Here is an 18,917-nt window from a genome sequence, read left to right as displayed (position 1 = left end):
GAAAAGGTTTTCTTCTAGTTATTTTTCTTCAGGACACACTCTTCCTAGCTTTTTCTGTCTTGTCTTTCCGAGACAATATGCTTCATTTCATTTGTTTTTCTAATCTGGGAGAGACCAACTAATACTAGAATTTGTTCCAGCAAAGATGAGCGGATTTTTGTCTGTCTTCATTTCCAGTGCATAGTTTTTCTCCCTATAGATATCTTCCTTATTTGAAAAAGGGATCAAGGTTAGAGAAAAGAAAGATTCCAAAACCATATGTTAACAAACTTCCCCTTGGTGCAGTTCTAGGAACTTTTCATCATAGAATGTTAGCAGTGATACCCTGCCAGGAAAATATCACTAGATTCAACAAGCTCACTCAGAGGATGTTTTTTTCGGCTGCGGTGTTCTTCTTTCAAGTTCAGGAGTATAGTATCTTTCAAAAGACAGGAAAAATATTACTGAATGAAATGTTGATCCAAAATGTTTCCCAAGTTTTAGCTCAGTTAGTGTAATGCAGGCTCTGGTGCTTTTTAATTTTGTGAATATGGATTTCCTGCCACAACTGAAAATATTACTGATAATTTTGGTAGATGAGATAGAAATACTTTTTTTTTTTTTTTTTTTGTTCTCAACTGGTGATTTGTTTTTTTAAAGAAGGGACAATAAATGATATATTCAGCATAGCAACTGTTGCGGTTTAACCCTGGCTAGCACCTACAACCACACAGCCACTCACTCCCCCCCAGTTGTGATGGGACAGAGAATCAGAAGAGTAAAAGTGAGGAAAAATTCATGAGTTGAGATAAAGACAGTTTAATAGGTAGAGCAAAAGTAGCGCATGCCAGCAAAGCAAAACCAGAAATTCATTCACTACTTCCCATCGGCAGGCAGGTGTTCAGCCATCTACCGAAAAGCAGGACTCTATCATGCATAATGGTTACTTGGGAAGATAAATGCCATCACTCTGAACGGCCCCCGCTTCCTTCTTTCCCCGGCTTTATATGCTGAGCATGACATCATATGGTATGGCCTATTCCTTTGGTCAGTTGGGGTCAGCTGTCCTGGCTCTGTCCCTCCCAGCTTCTTGTGCACCCGCAGCCTACTCGCTGGTGGGGCGATATGAAGAGCAGAAAAGGTCTTGACTGCCTAATGACAACAAAAAACACCAGTGCGCTATCAAAAGTATTTCTCATCCCAAATCCAAAAGTATAGCACTATAACAGCTGCTGGTAAAAAAGTTAACTCTATCCCAAATGAAACCGTGACAGCAACCTCTAAAGAAAAATGCTACCAGGGAAATCAGGATGTCTTGTAAAAATTAAAGTAAAAAACCAGCAATTGTGTTCAGCGTTTAGATAACGCCAGTTACTGAATTAGTTTTCTAAACAATGTAGCTGTCTTGTAATTGATATAAGTGAAGCACTAGAAGGTCCTGCTCGACCTATAAAACTTTCATCTGTAAACCCAAACACAGGACTATGTTAAGTATTTGAGGACTGGACAAAACTGTCTGGAACTTGCATGAGAGTAACTGCATGTTTCTCATGTTTCAAAAGCTGGTTAGTAATACATGCTAAAACCACAAAGTAAGATTCTGTTGTCTTAGTAAATGAATGTTGAATGTTGCAGCTATTATTTTAAATTCTTTTCTTGTTGCATCTTTTCTTTTTCTCTCTCACACTGTTCCTATCCCAAATTTTCCCCATCTTTTCCTGTCTTCTTTCTTCCTTTAGCATCCTGAAGTTTTATTGAGTCATCCATCCAAGCCAGTAAGTTCCCTGGCAATCTGAGAGGCTATTGCCAACCCCATTTAATTTTCTGTGTTGCATGTCTATTCACCTTTGCTTTTATATTTGGGCCAACACAGGGTATATTGGTGAATTACTTTAGTAGTGGGTATTAGATGGTATGGATACAAACAAAATGCTATAGTATGTCTGACCAGTCATGCTGAAAAAAAGCCTCCTTAGGAGGCTTTTGCTTTTGCTTTTGCTTTTTGGCTGCATTGGTCTAACTTGTTTTTTGTTTGGACAGCTTAATATTGTGCCAATGTTTTTGTTTCCCTTTGCTTCAGTTGCTTGCAGCATCTTGTAGCTTTCCTTTCATCTCCATTGTCCATGCATTTTCAGAGCAAGAATGCAGAATTTCTATGCAAATCAAGCTTCTTGCGTGAAAGTATTCTGTAACACCATGTACAGCAGCGCATTAGAAATAATAATTAAGTTACAGCAACTAAAAGATTGCTTTAAAAACTTGTGTAACCATTAAGCTCACTGGTCCTATGTCAGTTTAATTTTGGACCCTATTACCAGCCTTCTGTTTGATGTCAAAGAGCACTCCTTTCAAGGAGTGTTTGTATAATAGTATCTTGACACTGTAAATTACGTAATCCAAGGTGGGTTTCATCAGAGATTTCTTTTGTGACTGTGTGCATCAAAAATCGTGTTACAAAACTTTCGGAAGTCTGGTATCTGTGTTACTCTCAGCAATGTTCAGAGTAAATGTAGCTGTGTATCCCGACAGTCATTGTCTCCAGGTCAGAGAATTCCTGGTGCTTTTATAGTTCAGTTTTTGCGACATCCTGTATTATAAATTATTTTAATAGAGCAGATAATACAATGCATTTATGGGACTAGATTTAGGAAAAGAGTTGCACATTGGAACAGGCTGCCCAGGGAAGTGCTTGAATCATGATCCCTGGAGGTATTTAAAAGACAGATAAACGTGGTGCTTAGCGACATGGTTTAGTGGTGGTTTTGGCAGTGTTAGGTTAATGGTTGGACTTGATAATCTTAAAGGTCCCTTCCAACCTAGACGATTTTATGATTCTGTGTGCAATACGGGAAAGTATTTTGTTAGGAATATCAGAAATAATAATGAATTTTGTTAGGGCATAAAAATTCCTACACTGTATTTTGAGGTTTTTTATTATATGTAAAAACAGTCATTAATAAATATTCTAAGGTATTTGGTGCACAAAGATTAGGAAACAATTACATATTTTTCTTAAAGGATATAAGATTAGTGGATATGGCATTTGAAGGATTTCATTATTTAGCATTTCATGACAGAATATTTTTTCCCCAAAGGTATTTTGTTTTCAGGTATGAAAAGGAGACTCGGGACTTTTCTGGTAAATTCATACATTCCTCCACTTTAAAATAATTTGCCAGCCTCCTATCCTGTAGATTGCACTGGTACAGTCTGTTACTAAACTCATTTAATGCATCCTATTAAATAGATTCTTTTATCAATTGTTTATGGTTTTGGAAAACCTTTTAAATCTTTTATCTGAAGTTTCTTACGTTGTTTGAGCCTGAGATTTTGTTTGGTTTTGTGGCTTTTTGAAAGAAACTCCCATCCATAACAGCTCACTGTTTTCGAGAACAAAATATAGAAATACGTTAGTTTAACTTGTTTTTTAACACTTTACATGTGTTTTTAAAACACTCTACAGTTTCTGAGACTCTCCATTACTCTAAAGTCAGAAAATATGAAATTTTTTTTTCATAGCACAGCACACAAGCTGTGCATTTTATTCCCCAATATGATATAGCCAACATAGAGGATAAGGCACAAGAGGTTGTGTTGTGGCTTTTGAAGTTCCAGTCCTGTTGATGATTCGTGACAATGTCAGCATCATCTCATGCAGTAGAAAGTTGGAGGGGTTTTCCCCCTGATTTTCTTATACCTAAAAAATTAAACTTACCTACTCTACCCTTCCCAGAAACCTTGTTAAGACAACATTCATTTTGAAAAATTAAATATCCAAAAGCTAGGAAATGGCCAATGCAACGTTGTGTGGCCTTTCTCATTTTCTATTGTGAAGTGGTTGTTAATAATATTCTATAAATAAATTATTCTCTGCCAGATGCTTGCAGTCTTCAGTATTGTGTGAAAAAATGCTCAAAGAATGAGCCAAAGTTAATGTAAGAAAGATGTTAATCATCTAGAGAAATTAGCTTATAGATTACTTTTTTTTTTAATAGTAGGAAAGCGTTAAGAGAATAAGGCAGGATATTTTTGCATCTCAGTTTTCCACCTGCACAACAGTTATAGTAACGAATCCTCATTTCCCTCTGATGGTGTTGAGAAGTGAAGTTTGTTACCGTTTGCCAGGAAGTAACCTACGGTCGTGATTAGTATGATAGAAAGAAAACTGGGTGGTTTTTTTTTTTAGTGTCATCTGTGTAATTTTGAGTAAATAAGGCATAGAGCTGTACCTGAATATCAAAGAACAAATACCGAATATCTGCTCATTACTTGAGTGATTCCCTTCTGTGCATTGAAGTAAGTGCTGTTTCTGTAAAATAGTAGCCTGTGGCCAGGTGAGAAAATCCTAGTTCAGAGGAGGTGGGGGGAGGCTGAAGTATGCTTTCAAAGACAGCCGTTATCTGGGCATTTCCCTCCTGTCTTTGTACACGTCTTGTGTTGGTGTAAATTCCAATGAGAGCAAATTGTTAATTTTAATAACGACAATGGGAACTCATATCTTTCTGAAGATACAATTTTTTTCAGTAATGGGTTTTCTCAAGGCATCTTTCTCTTATGTAGGCTTTCAGCCTTCTTTATTAAATGATTCCAACCAAATGCTTGCTTATTCAGTGTCAAAAATTTACAGTCACATTAACAGAGACTAGCCATTTAAAAGATCTTGTCAATAATAAGTTAACAAACAACTCTTTGTGACAGACGCAAGTTTTTCTGGTACATAGGATATCAGAGAATTCTCCGAGCCTCTGAATTCCAGAACAGCGTTTTTGGAAAGCTGTTAGAGCACATGGTGTTTAGAGTGTTGGAACTAAAGGAGGAGCAAGTCTGGCTGTTTTTCAAATTTGTAACTTTGTTGAAACTAATAAAGACGTGACAGAAGGCAGCGCACACGTTTTATCACTTGAATTGCTGCCTTCACAATAGGAAAAATAAAGAAAATGGTTATATGTGTTTGTCTTTTGCGGTAAATAGTCATCATATATTTTTGTAATTGTCTGTGCGTTTACTATTTTTAGGAGATGTGAGGCACACTTGGAGGTAGGAGGGTGGATTAAAATGGGATTTCAGATTCTTGGGAACTTCTACTTTGTGGCCAAAAGTTCTTGGCAACATTTGTACATGAAATGTTAAACTGAATTTGCTGTCTCAATTCATAGGTAAAAGTAGAAAGTGTTTGCTGTGAATTATTTGCTGTTTTATTTAGTTAATCTTTTAGGAATATTGATTTGGAATTTTAGTCATAATGTTTGGAATTTTTACTTATATTTTAGAACTTTTAAAGTAGATCTTCACTATTGTTTTCTTCCCTACTTCTGGCACACTTTAAGCTGTGTAAGATCACCTTTCCTCTTAGTAAAGATTTTTTTGGCACAAGAAATATCAACTTAGAAAATTATGTTAAATATGTTTGGTCGTCTTCTCCTTTACGTCTGTAAATAGTGCTTATTTCTGTGAAACATTGGTCATCTTTGTTTTAATTGTAGAAGTTGGCTTTGTCAGCTGATTTTCTGTGGAAGCAATAGACGTTATATTACTTTTATTTGAGGAACAATCACTCTTTCTTTTATTCTTTAGGTACCTGAAGCACTCACCCCATCACTTACCACATTCCAGATGGGAAATGATGGCTAAGAGCAGAAAAGCAGAAAGACGTTAAACCCCCTCTTAGTTTATAGTCACTCTTAAGAACTTTAAGAGCATATCCAGAGTAGTAAGCTTAAACTGAGCAGTAAGCTTAAACTATTCTCAGTCCTGAACCACTTAGAATTTGAAATTATATTCACACTGGCAAAGATTAATACTGATCAGATGAGCTTTGCCAATAAAGACATAGCTTAAGAAGGTGCTGCTGTCTAGCTAAAATGTGACTGTTTCTTATGCATATCAATGCAGAATCAAACATGCAAGTTTGTGCTCTTGAAAGTAGCTTAAATTCTCCTGTTTGACTCTACACTGGAACAGACACGGAGAGCTAATGACAGGGTCAGTGGTAACAGTTAAGAGGTTTAAAATAGCCTGTAATCAGGTAAACTCAATGGCCTTTGTAAACATACCGTTTCTTATTTGTCGCTTGTCAGAGGAGAAAATGCAATGTTCCCTTCACCCTAGGCAAGCTGCTTTTTCAATTTATTTATCTTGTTATCATACTTCTATACATTTGCATATTTGTTAGTAGCTATGCTAAGAGGTGGCAGAGCTGAAAGTTGAACCTATTGAAATGCACTTCTTGTAGTCTCTTAATACAGCAGAAACTGTCGTGGTGCATTTGTCCCTTTATATTTCCCTTCTGTTTTGAAAATGAAATTACTGCCTTATTTTGGAATTTTTGTGCACCTTTGGTGGGCAGGGGAAGTTGTGCATTCTATTTTGGTTTTTGGTTTTGTTTTTTTTTTTTTTACTGTGAGTATAAGAATTCATTATTTGTGTTTAACTTTCTTTTTGGTTAAAAAAAATAATACTGAATTATTTTGCACAATGTTGCATTGGGAAGGTAGCCAATTTCTTCTGTTCCAGATCTTGATGTGAGTTTGTGGGAAACCTCGAAATGCATTGGTTTTCTTTCCTATACAATAAATGAATCCAGTAGGATTTTAGATATGGTCATGTAACACGTATTTTGTATATGACCCACAAAATGGACCAAAGTCACTCAGTCAGTAATTCACAACTCAGGAAGTGGTCTCCAGTTTACACCATATCGCATAACGTTCTCTTTGTGTTAGGTGAAAGTATCCATACTTATGTGCATTATATACAAATAACATGTGTTACATGTCTTAACTAATAATTTATGTCGTGTAAATAGCCCTTTCGTTCTATAAGAACCAGACACACTGACTTGTTGGCTAATTTTCTGAAAAAGAAAATTGGTTTCCTCTTCTCAGTAGTGTCTCTTGCGTTGTTGTGGAGATGCTTTTTTTAGCACAGAGTGATATAAATCAGGACTGTCCTAACAGTAGAATTGCATTAGGTCTTATAACTTATTTTGAATTTGACAGTTTACTAATCTAGGCTAGCAGCCTAGCTTTGCTTTTTTTAAAAGAAGTTTCTTGATTATCTGATTATGTATTTTGGATGACTTTAAAGAGCCTGGAGGAGTATTTATTAAAACAAACAATTTGAGATGTTGGAAACATACCTAAATCCAGTACAGAAGAATTCAGGCTCTGTGTCTGGTGAAAACCAGACTTGACTCTGTCAGTAGTGTCTCTTAGGAGAATATAGATGCCCCCTAGCAGATTTATAGATGGCCAAAAATACCAGATTCCTAGTTCCTGCAAAACAGTATTCGGGAGGGAAGGATGGAAGTTTTGTTTGAAATTTAGGTTCAAAATGAAATGGAATCAAATATTTCAGATTTCCTGCAGGCTGGAAATCCCGTTAAGGCATTTCAGGAACACCCACCAACATTCTTCTTCAAAAGCAGAGTACGTTCCGTGATGCTTGTGGCTGTTCATGGAACCAGCATGCTTAACAGTTTCATTGCTGCAGTGTCCTCCTGCCATCATCTTGGCAACACATTATTTAGACTTCCACTTGCCTTAGAGAGTCCTTTCCAAGGGTTTATACTTCAAAGTGCTTATGGGGCAGTAAGGAATCTGGAAGCATACACAACCCTCCGAAAGGTTTCTCAAAGCTTCCAGGCTCTCCAGGGATGCACATGGAGCTGGGTCTCAGTAGCAGGATTTTCAGACTTTACAGCTCAGTGACAGAGGAGCGACAGGGCTTGACTCGAAAGTCTCAGAAGTGGGGAGCCTTTTAAGTGTTCCTTCGCACATTGCCTCAGGAAGGAGTTCTGTACTTCTGTGGTTGTTGGGCACTCCTCTTGAGACCTGCCCAGGAGACCAAGGGATCTCATACTAGGATAAAATTCCATCTTTCTGGAACTCCTGCTTAAAAAAAAAAAAAAGAAAACCCAAACAGTTTAGCATTGACCCTCAAGCAGGCCACTGCAGGGCCAAGGCCCTGGAATATGAAGCATTCCAGTATTTGGACAACAAAGATCCATCCCAAGGTTATACTCTCAGTAAAGAAAAGCATCAAGGCCTTCTTCAGTCTTAGAATATTCTGCTCTGAGATTCTGGATTTTACTGAAATGTGGCCTTGGCTTTAACGGACCTAATTAAAAACAAGGGACTTCAAGGCAAAAATGTTGGGGTCAATGAACGGATATTTTTCCACCAGTCTTATTTTACTGAATAACTAAACAGTTTTAGCCAAATTTATTTTTGCTGTTATTTGGTTTTTCGCAAGCAGCAGCTTCTAACCCTGAGGTTTATGCTGCTGCAGTTCTGTCCAATTACCTTTAAAAGCAACAGAGTCCTATACTATTGGATTTAGACTTACTGTGCTTTGGAGCAGAACATTGGCAGCTTGTAAAACAACTTTCCACAGCTGCACACACTGAGGCAGGAAAATTCTGTACTCTTATTTTCTGTTTTGTGTCTGTTTCAGAGAAGAGAAAGGCCTGGAGCTTGCAGGCAATCTCGGTTGGCAGCATAGCTCCACCAAACCTGCTATTCACAAAAGCAAATCTGAGCCATTCCAAAAGAGCTTTAATTGGTATCAAACAATGTTTCAAGATCCAAGAGCAGAGGGGCAGGGGGAGAATGAAAAGATAGTCCTTAGACTGCTGGTTTAAACTCCGGCATAAATGCTGCCTTTTCTTTGTCTCTAGTATGTTTGGGAACTGTTGAATTAATTTTACTAAGAAATTAAAAAAGCAAGCTGTTAAAAAAAAATAATTAAAAAAACCTCTTAATTGGATTCATTTTTTCCGCAGTCCTCTGATGCTTTTTGTCCTCATAGTCTGGTTATTAAAAAACATATTTCCTAGATAGCTAGGTGAAGATATTTTCAGTAGGTAGTCAGACTCATTTTAGTCCTAGTCTTCACGGCTCAGATGACTAGCAAGGACTTCAGTACATAGCACCACCTGTGCAAATCTATCTGACTCTTTGCATGCTGATGTAGCTGTTGAAGGCTATTAACCTGTGATGGGTTTTTCTAGATTATTTAAGTTAAAAATACCTCAGGTAACTAATCCTACAGACATGTCACTGTTTTAGAAGTGTACTTTAAGAATTTTTATGCCCACTCACATTTACTTTGCTTTTTCTTTCCTTTCGAAGGAGTTTGACTTTTTTCATATTTTTACTTCTTATGTCAGTTCTTTCAGATCAAAAAATCACTTAATTTTTTTAGACGGAATTAAAAAAAAATTTGATTTGTTTTCTGAATTTTACTTCCCTAGAAAGTATTTCCCCATACTTAAAAGTTGCATATGCACTGTATATTTGTTTCTGTGTAATAATTAATCTTGCAATTTTGAAATAGGTATCTAGATAGTGTTTTGCAGTCATCATGGTATCTATAAAATATACATGTGTGAATGAAGTGTTTTTTCTTGAACCTTTTTCTTACAGGCTCATGAAGCAACACTGGAGGCTAGGGCCAGCCCGGAGCTGAGTGATCGTATGCAGCAGCTGGAAAGGGAGGTAACACGGTATCGGGAAGAATCTAGCAAGGCTCAAGCTGAAGTGGATCGTCTTCTTGAAATCTTGAAAGAGATGGAAAATGAGAAGAATGATAAGGATAAGAAGATAGCAGAACTGGAGAGGTGAGAATGGTATAAAGTTCCTAGAGGAGCAAAAGAGCTGATTAAAGTTAGAGATAACTTAGTCCATTTTGTGCCTATTTTGGGAAAGTCTGTTTAGAGTTTTTCTGCCTTTTTTGGCAGATTGTAAGTGAAAAGATGTCTTACTGTGTGCTTTCATTACCTGGCTGCTCAAAAATAGGGCTGATATAGATAGAACTAGAAGAGCATATAGATCTGTAAGGGAATGGAGATGGTAGGAAAAGTTGCCAACGCTGTGATGTGTTTGGAGAACAATTTGTTCTCTTGATTTAATAAATTCCTCAGGCATGGTTCTCAAAAAAAAAACAGATAAGAAAAATTACCTTTAAGCACTTGTCATACTAGTTACGCAGGTTCTTCAGGCAAGTGGCATCGAAACTCTTTGTACTGGTAGGGACACAGGTAAACTTTGGCTCATGTGAAGCCAAATGAACAGATTTGCTTTTGTCCAAACAAAATGTGATTCAGCGCTTCTCAGCATTTTCCATCTTTCTGTTGTCGCCAGGGCGCTCAGATATTTTTCCTAGACTTCAGTACCCCAAACAAAAATTATAATTTATTATAGTTCCGTGACATTTGTATCACAATCATAAATAGAAGATCTTGGGAAATACCTGAAACAGATTCTGTTTCCTGTCACTTTCTCACACTACAGTGGATGAAGAGGGAGTTTCTAGGCAGTAATACCTGTTTGGTTTTTTTTTTCTCTTTACGATCCACCATGAAGAATCACTAAGTTGGAACCACAAAATGGAAATTTGATTATTCCCATTTGCCTTGTGCCACAATTGTCTTTCTAATTTCTGTCCCATCGCTATTTAATTGCTCTGCGTTTAGTGTCAGGAAGATTAGGGAAACTGAGTAGAGGACATACCAGGTTCTGCGTGATGGCAATGGTTATTGTTCATTGTCTGATAATAGTCAAATTGTGGGCCCCTCTGAATGATTTGAGAACATCTTTTCTAAGAAGTCCATTCTTGTTTTCTTGAAAGTGACAGAGCTGTGAAACAGTTCAACTTGTCAGTTGGGTTTCTTCTCTCTTTGTAATTGTAAGCAGCATCCTGTTAGCTTTGTTTAAGATGTTATTTTATTTAACCTAAATTCTTTATACCTATGGTGTAAGCTTGAATATCCAAAAGTGAGGATATGTCCTTTTTAACTGTCTTCCCTTTTTTCCTAAGGGGTATAACTTTCAGCTCATTGATACATGATGTATCCAGCAGATCATTCAGGCTATAGGTTGATAGAGTAGGTGCATTAAGCATAGCCATGAAAAAGCTAAATAGCAGTTAAAAGTCATGTTTGTCTGGGTGATTTTTTCAGTCCCTTAGAGGTGCCCATCTTCAGTGTGAAGTTCATCATGTCATCATCTTAGGGCAGCATGTAAGTTGACTAGGGACCAGGGTATAAGCAACAAAATTCTGGTAGAAGTACGGTACGGGGAAGAAGTACGTTCATAGTGCCTGAATTATTTCTGTGTGCAGAAGTAGTTACTGTTTAGGAAAAGCAAGTCAGAGACATTTATCATTCCTCAACCTGATTCCTAGAGGAGATTGGTATGGCAGGAAGAGAATTTTCTTATGCACACTTTTAATGCAATTCTGTTTTTTTAATTACATTAACATTCAGAGACTGTAATCAAGATTGGGGCTTGCAATGTCAAACACATATAAGTGGCCTGGAATCACAAGAGTTTATAGTCTACAAAGCAAAAATAACAAATAAAAGAAAAGAAGATGGGCCTCCTTCTCTTTTACAGATAAAAGCATTGGCATACTGTCTTCAAAGACTTAGAAAGGAAATCTTTCTTTGAAAAGATGCAGTTCTAGAGATCTGCAAAGCAATTATTGTTTATCATGTTAAAGTGGTAGTTTCTTGCTATTTCAGTCACAGACCAAATTCTTACTATATCAATGAAAGCATAAAACCCCTGAAATGACTGGACATCATTCCATAACAATTTGGTGGATACATTGACCATTCAGTGCTATCGATTCCTTCTTAGCACCTGATCTTTGCTCTCAGTAAAAAAAATGGAGTGGTCCTCCTCTCTTTTCAACTTGCTGTCTTTTCTACTAGTACTAAGATAAAACAGAATATGTCTTCTTTTATTTCTAGTGATTAGAATAGGTATTTCAGCTATGTCAAAGAAAAAACTACTTTTGTTATCATGTGATTGCCAGCAGCTGTGTAAATCAAGGGGAAAAAAAAACATTCATGTTCTCTAACCACTGTAAGTGGAAATGGAAAAGGTCTTCAAGATCTAGAGACCTAAGGTGCATGCTGTTAGTGTGGTGAATTAGTGAAGTATCAACACCTGAAATGATTTTTCAGGTGGAACTGTAATATAGTCAGGGCACTGGAGAAAAAGATACAAGATTTCGGATACTTTGTAGTAAGGTTTTGACTAGTAATTTCTCTTTTTCTGAATAATTGTTGAACTTTTTATTTGGCCTTAGTTGTTTCCAACTGCTTTCCCACGCCCCTGTTCTCTGGAAGCTTGTTTTCTCCTTGCGAGTTTTTACACAGAGTTTTTAACATGCCTATTAAATGTATAGGTTGATCCTAATTTTATCTACTATGGTTGTTTACAAAGTCTTCTTTCATGGATGAACTGATATATCCAGGCATGTTACATGGATGTTTTAGAGCTGGAGTCTTGGTTTCCTGTAAAAGTCCTTCCTAAACTGTGGTCCTTGCAAAGTGAGCCAAAAATGATCTTGAATTCTAATGCTTCTATAGCTTTTCAAACTCTGCTGTGCAAAGAAGAACCCTAGTGCTTGCAGAAGCATTTGTCAACAAGCAAAACATTGAAGATTGCTGTGCCCATCAGAAACTGTTATAATTACACGTAGAGCAAGATGAGAAGAAATAAGTCATATTCAGCGAATAACTGTACTTTCTTAGTACATGGGATTTTTTCAAAAGAGAGTCTCTCCCTAGAGTTTTTCCTTATGCTAGTAATATGTGACAACTAGACCTTACATTGTCAGGAGTAGAGAAATAGTAACACGGCTTCATCCATAGAAGAGAAGCAATGAGTCGCCTATTAGGGAGGTATGGATAGGGGAACAGAGAAGGAGAAAAGATAGGAGGAGAGGAAGATGAAATGAAAATCAGGAAACTGTTCTCCTAAGCCTTTTCAGTGATAGCAAAGCTGCCATTAAGTTCAAATTAAAATTGAGGGAAATGCTTCCACTGTTCAGTAACTGTTGCAATTAAAGGGTGGGGGATGTTGTTTTTCAGCTGTGAATGAGAGGAAAGATATCAAAAAATAATGTATTAAATATGGTGCATGCTATGCAAAAGTCTGAAAAATACTCTATAGAGATAACATGAGATTGAAAGCACAACCTCATTAATTTATATTCTCTGTGGGCAGGATTTTGCTGCTTCTTACAGGACGGTGGGCCATAAGTCCACATTTCTTCTGTGGGTGAACAGCCCTATAAGTTTTGTTTCTGTCCCCAGATTGTGGTGGTGTTAGAGGGTTTTGTAGCTGTCTGGTTATTCACTTTCTTTATAACTAACTGTTTGCTTTTTGTATTGCCATTCCACAATCTCCTGTCTCTCTGTAACTTTTCATTTTGTGTTCTGTTTCCTTCCTTGCTTTTTCTTTCCATTCATACTGTCACGTCCTGGTTCCACGAGTTGTTTTGTTTTGTACCGTGCGGGGGTTTTTTTGACTATGCCTTTTCTCAGAAAGCACGCCTCCCGCAAATTGCACCCTCCCTACCAGGTGTCAGTCCCTGCACCGCAACACGTAGGGGGGTTTGTGTGGGACTTCCTGGGAAAGTGAGTGCTCTGTATAAGGCTTCTGTTTCCTACGGGGTGGAATGTCACTGCTGGCTGCCCGGCTGCTGCTGCTGCTGCTGCTGCTGCTGTTTGGGTCTGTTGCAATTACGCTTTTTTTTCTGAGGTCAAACAGGAACTACTTATGTCAAGTACAAGCTCTAACAGTCTCTGCATTCAACTCATGTCACAGTGGTTCTGACCACAGTCCAAAGGAGGTTTGCTGCTATTCTCCTTGATTTAAACTCGACGGAAGCTGTTGCTTTTTATTCTAATTCTCTTGCTGTGTTTTACCTTTGGTTCTAATTTCTGCTATCAATTCTGCCTTAACCAGCTAAAACTCAAGTGTTCTAAAATGTGTCATTGATGGAGATCAGTATTTCTTGAGTTCTATTGCAATTATTATCCTCTAAAAAAAAAAAAAAGAGAGAATGAAAATTTATGCTAATCGTCTGGGGCATGGCCATCACAGCCTTCAGATGGTAGTTTACACACAGAGATATTTGTGTGCATATGTTCTGCAAATAAAAACTGGCTCTGTATGTACTTGAGAGATGCAGTAGATATATGTGTATGTGTTGCTTCAGAAGTAAGCACTGCGTGAATATTTATGGAAGTCCTGGTTCCAGTCACAGACTTGAAATTGATTTTAGATTGACATGCTCACTATATGTGATAGGTAGTCCTTGTAAAGACATAGGGTACCAACATTTTTTTCCTGAAGGAAACTTGACTTTGATTTGGGAATCAGTAAGATAGTGCCTGACTTCGAAATACCAGCAGCCCCATTACAGACAGCTGGAAATGATGTCTATTTTGAGAAGAGATTTGGGGGAGTTTCTCTAAATAGAATTTAAGAATGCCTTGTTCAAGAAGAAACCTTCAAACTTTTGATGTGTAGCAGCCAAAAGGTACTTCTTATCTTAAATATTTCTTCTGAACAGTAAATAAAAATAAAAGATTAAAAAACATAGGGTGATCTAGAAGGAGCATTGAAAAATGTAGACAGTAGAAGGAAATATCTTACTCAGTATGTCTGTAAGATGGTGATATGTTTGTGTAGTGAAGGATAGTATGTAGAAGATGTAGTTTGTGAAGGATAGATGGAGAGAGAAATTAACTACATGTTCCATCAGCTTTATGGTTTCATAGAACAGTGTAAAGGAAACTATACTAGTAAATTATGCCCTACGCTTAAGTCAACAATCCAAATTTGAAATATGCATTTTCAAACCACTACTCGTATCTTATAATAATTGTCTTTGGCTTTCAAGTTAGTTGTTTCTGTGAATTTGTAATATTTTTTTAGAGAATTCCTAGACAAGAACCACATCAGGGCATATAAGTAATTCAAGGTAAAAGGGACATTGTCAAATTAAAGAAGAGAAGGTGTTTATAAAGTCATAATCAACACCATTAAAGTTAAACTTGAGAGATGGTGTGGCTATAATTCTGTATTATCATAGCTCATTAAAGTCCTCCAAAAATAAACAGAACTCTGATTCAGGTGTAGGAAAAACTGAAATAATTAACTATCACTTTAAAACACTACAATCCATTTTGGTACCATAAATCATAAAAGCAAATAACATATGTTTATTTCATGGTTGCGTGGTATTATTACAAGGCAGAATTTTTTGTTGTTTTTTCTCATCCACTTACCTCAGAAATCCCTAGTTTAAATGAATATTAAGATTCTAATGTTAATAACTCAAAACGTAGTACTGTCCAAAATGAAGGTTGCAATGTAATTTTAATTCACCTCTTATGTGAGCCTGTGTATCACAGTAAAGTGCCACAGTCTTTAACCACGTGAACCAATTTTTTACACAAGAATGCTGCCCATGGTGTGTGAAGGAGGTAGCTTAAATTGTCCCCAAAAAATCCTGGGTGAGGCTGACACCTTGTCAGGGAAAATTTCAGCACAATTTGTTAATATTTGGCAAGCAACTGAGAACAAGGTCTTGTAATGGAAAGAAGTGGTCAGGCCCGTAGTTAGTCCAGCTCCACCTCTGAGCACACAGATCTCTTGAATATTAAGATTTTCATCATTTCCAAGCTAAGAAATGAAGAAGTCATTTCTTTGTTCTCGATCTTGCTTTATCTTCATACAAAATGAACATTAGGCCTGAAGTCCCACATCGGGTTTCACAGAGTAAAAAAATAATACATTTGATATCAAATAACCACTCTAAACAGATAAGAATATAACATGCACTTATAAATACTTAAAGGGTGGATGTCAGGAGGATGGGGCCAGGCTCTTTTCAGTGGTGCCCAGTGACAGGACAAGAGGTAACAGGCACAAACTTGTGCATAGGAAGTTCCACCTAAACGTGAGGAAGAACTTCTTTCCTTTGAGGGTGGCAGAGCACTGGAACAGGCTGCCCAGAGAGGTGGTGGAGTCTCCGTCTCTGGAGATATTCAAAACCCACCTGGATGCATTCCTGTGCAACCTGCTCTAGGTGACCCTGCTGTGGCAGGGGGGTTGGACTAGATGTTCTCCAGAGGTCCCTTCCAACCCTGTGATTCTATGCAGGTACTTTTACTTACAGTTATTTAACTTCAGACATTTGAAAGTATGCCAATTTTCAGAAAGCAAGTGTCTGCCCTCTGAAAGTCAGCCTTTGTTAAAGTGCCTTAAGATCAACACTCAAACTCACTAATCACTTTTGAAACCTACAACTAAGAAAAGAAGAGAGAGAGAGACTGCCAGTAATTGCAAATCCATCTGTAGAGATCACCAGATAAAAAAGCCATCATAGCGATTTTACAGTCACTCCTCAGTCCATCCTCACCTTTTTCATATAATGGGATATCCTTTTTCCATTTGTTCTTTTTTTAGCTGTCCTTTATTTCTCATTCTCTCCCGTTTCCTGTATTTTGGGAGAAACTGAAACTTTGTGATATTGCAGAAACAGCTGGTTTAAAAACTGAGGTCAAAGAACCCCAATTAGTCCAGCCAGTGAGATGGTCAGGGCTGGTACAGGCATTGGCCAAATGAGCTTGCTATGTTAGCCCATCGTTGAGCCAGCTAAGCCTGGGTACTTGCTCTAGTATTATTTCCATGTTCAAGCAGGCAGGACTATTAAGCAGTGATTCATCTCTACCGACCTGAGTGCAGACTATCTCCTCTGCTAAATTCAGCGATGGACTGAAAGCGTTGGTTTGTTTACTATTCCAACACCGAGGATCTGATCTTCAGTCCTCCAAGAAGGAAGCTACATTAGAGAAGTACTTATGAGCGCTGAGAAGCTCTGGTTGTGAACTTTTCTGAAGGCTTCTTTTTCTGCCAGATTTCCTGTAGCATTGAAGTCCTGTTTGGTTTTGTCATTAAGTCAAGGTGGTTATCCAGCATTCCCTCTCACACCTAACTCTATTATCTGTAATGAATCTAGGAGTTGTCATCTGATGATTTATACTATGCCTACATTGTAGCAATTATGGGTTTTATTTAGCAAATATCTCCCAATCTAACTGCTAGATCAGTAGAGTGTAAGAGCTATGATGTAATTAAAGTAATTATAAAATCAGTGGAGAAAGAAAATGCTGTAAACAATGAGCCTCATCTGCATATCATGGTTTCGGTGTTACCTGCCTTGACAAAAGTTGTCTTGTAGCTTTGTTTCAGTCACCACCAAAACCCCCCTTTTATGCAACTGAAACAGTAAAAATAAAAGTGGCAGATCCTTACGTTGTCTTGGACTACAGTAAGAACAAAAGTAAAATTCAGTAATCGCCAAGTAAGCCAGTGAAATAGCAACAGTAATTCTCCATGGCCATCTGCGGTCATGTTTGCGCTCTTAGATGGTGCATGCATGTGTGCATGGATGCGCACACAAACCTTCCCTCTCTCTGTCTCTCCATCTCTTCTCTGTCCCTATAAATATCAACTAAAAACAAAGGAAAAGACCAGCCATTGTTCTTTTACCAAGAAAAGGTATCAAAAGTGGTAAACATAAATAGCCTTTCTGCTTTGACCGACACAAGGAAGATCAAGTGCATATTAATGCCTGTCAGACTACTTTGAAGGAACAACACAGCAGTGAATATACACAGTCACTCACCGTCAGACAAGCAGAATTCAAAGGCTGACTAGAAATCGTTACATAAACTTCTCCCTAAGTACATCTGAGACTGATGTAGCAGACTCATTCCAATCCCTGTAACGTACAAGTAGGTGGAAAAAATTATGTCTGGAATAATCAAGAGCTTTTTAAGTATATATATATATATCTCTCTTAATTAAAATACTAAAGTCTTCACATCTCACCAACAATCGGATTTAAAAGACAATGGATTTCTCCAAGACTGCCTTTTGGTGTTACAATGGTATTGTCTCCCTGTGTGACTGTTGCATCGGAGTACACAGTAAATGGGGCTGGGCAGAAGCACTGCTGCTGGATCTTGTAAGGAATGCTGCAAGTGTGTGTTCTTGCTCGAAGGGAAATAGTACAAACTGAAAATTATTATTTTGCTCTGTAATGGGCATGTGTCGGTATGTATCTGATCCTGCTTGCTTGGGGCTGCTTCCTGGGGCAGATGCTTGCTGTGCTCCTCTGCTCAATTTCACTGATGTAGCCCCGTGCGCTGAGGCTTCACCTCCAGTATGTCGCAGATCCCCATTGACTTCCTGATAGCTGGCAGTTTCAGGTATCTGCCTCGGTTTTACTTTGAGTGACAGCACAGTTCCAGATTTTTTTCTGAGTATAATGTGCTTCCAAAGCTGACATATTCCTCATCTCTGGTTGGATAAATATTAAGATTATCCTAAAATCCACATTTTAAAAAATAGTTTGAACTCCTGTAAAAAAAACATGGAAAAAGGGGCTAGCAATTACACAAAATGTATTTTTCTTTGGAAGAAATAATTTATTCCATAACAAAATGAAGATGTAGTAATAATTATTCTCCATTCAAATCCTGTGCAGCTGGCTAAATAATACTTCTGTAGCGTACAAAAAATTGCATGTGACCTCAACATAGCATTTCAGGTATTGTTTTGCTTTCATCTTGTGCCAGCAATGATGCTTCCTTTAATAGCAGTTGAAAGAACAGGATGGCTCATTCAAATTCTACAGAGCTATCCTGAATTCTAGCCTGTACTTTTTTTCAGTGTTAAATGGAAGAAACAATATTACAACATCATTACAATAGGACTAGTAACTACAAAGGGTCTCTGAAACACGGAATGAGAAGTCTTAAACTTTCGTAATCTGGATTCAATAAGTCATAAAAGAAGAGAAGCTTTTTTCTCCTTACCTTATTTATTCCCATATCTAACCAAGCATTTATTTTCACTTTTTTGTTCCCTTTTGTTAAATTTTTGACCAGTTATAGTTCTGCAGCTCAGCTTAGAGAGCGTACTCTTGAATTTCAGTCAGAAAGAATTGTTAGTTACACGCTTTTCTGTGTGAATTAACTGAGGCTTTTGGAACATTATAACTTACTGCAAGATCAAACACTGAGGTGTGGTATTTGGCATTTTGCAAGTCGCATCTTTCCCAAA

The 18,917-nt window shown here is 37.5% G+C and overlaps 1 protein-coding gene across 10 annotated transcripts in view; it reads left to right on the top strand.

Moving 5' to 3' along the window:
* Nucleotides 1–18,917, top strand: part of ERC1 (ELKS/RAB6-interacting/CAST family member 1) — a 305,118-nt gene that overhangs the window by 122,324 nt on the left and 163,877 nt on the right. For all 10 annotated transcript variants that reach the window (XM_063318622.1, XM_063318614.1, XM_063318604.1 and 7 more), the window contains one exon: nucleotides 9,405–9,598. In XM_063318622.1, the coding sequence (XP_063174692.1) occupies nucleotides 9,405–9,598 (194 nt within the window). The remainder of the gene's footprint in view (nucleotides 1–9,404; nucleotides 9,599–18,917) is intronic.

This window comes from Chroicocephalus ridibundus, chromosome 1 (assembly GCF_963924245.1).
Source record: "Chroicocephalus ridibundus chromosome 1, bChrRid1.1, whole genome shotgun sequence".
Classification (NCBI taxonomy): domain Eukaryota; kingdom Metazoa; phylum Chordata; class Aves; order Charadriiformes; family Laridae; genus Chroicocephalus; species Chroicocephalus ridibundus.
The sequence above is the reverse complement of the archived record's forward strand: the minus strand, read 5'-3'. Positions and strand labels throughout refer to the sequence as shown.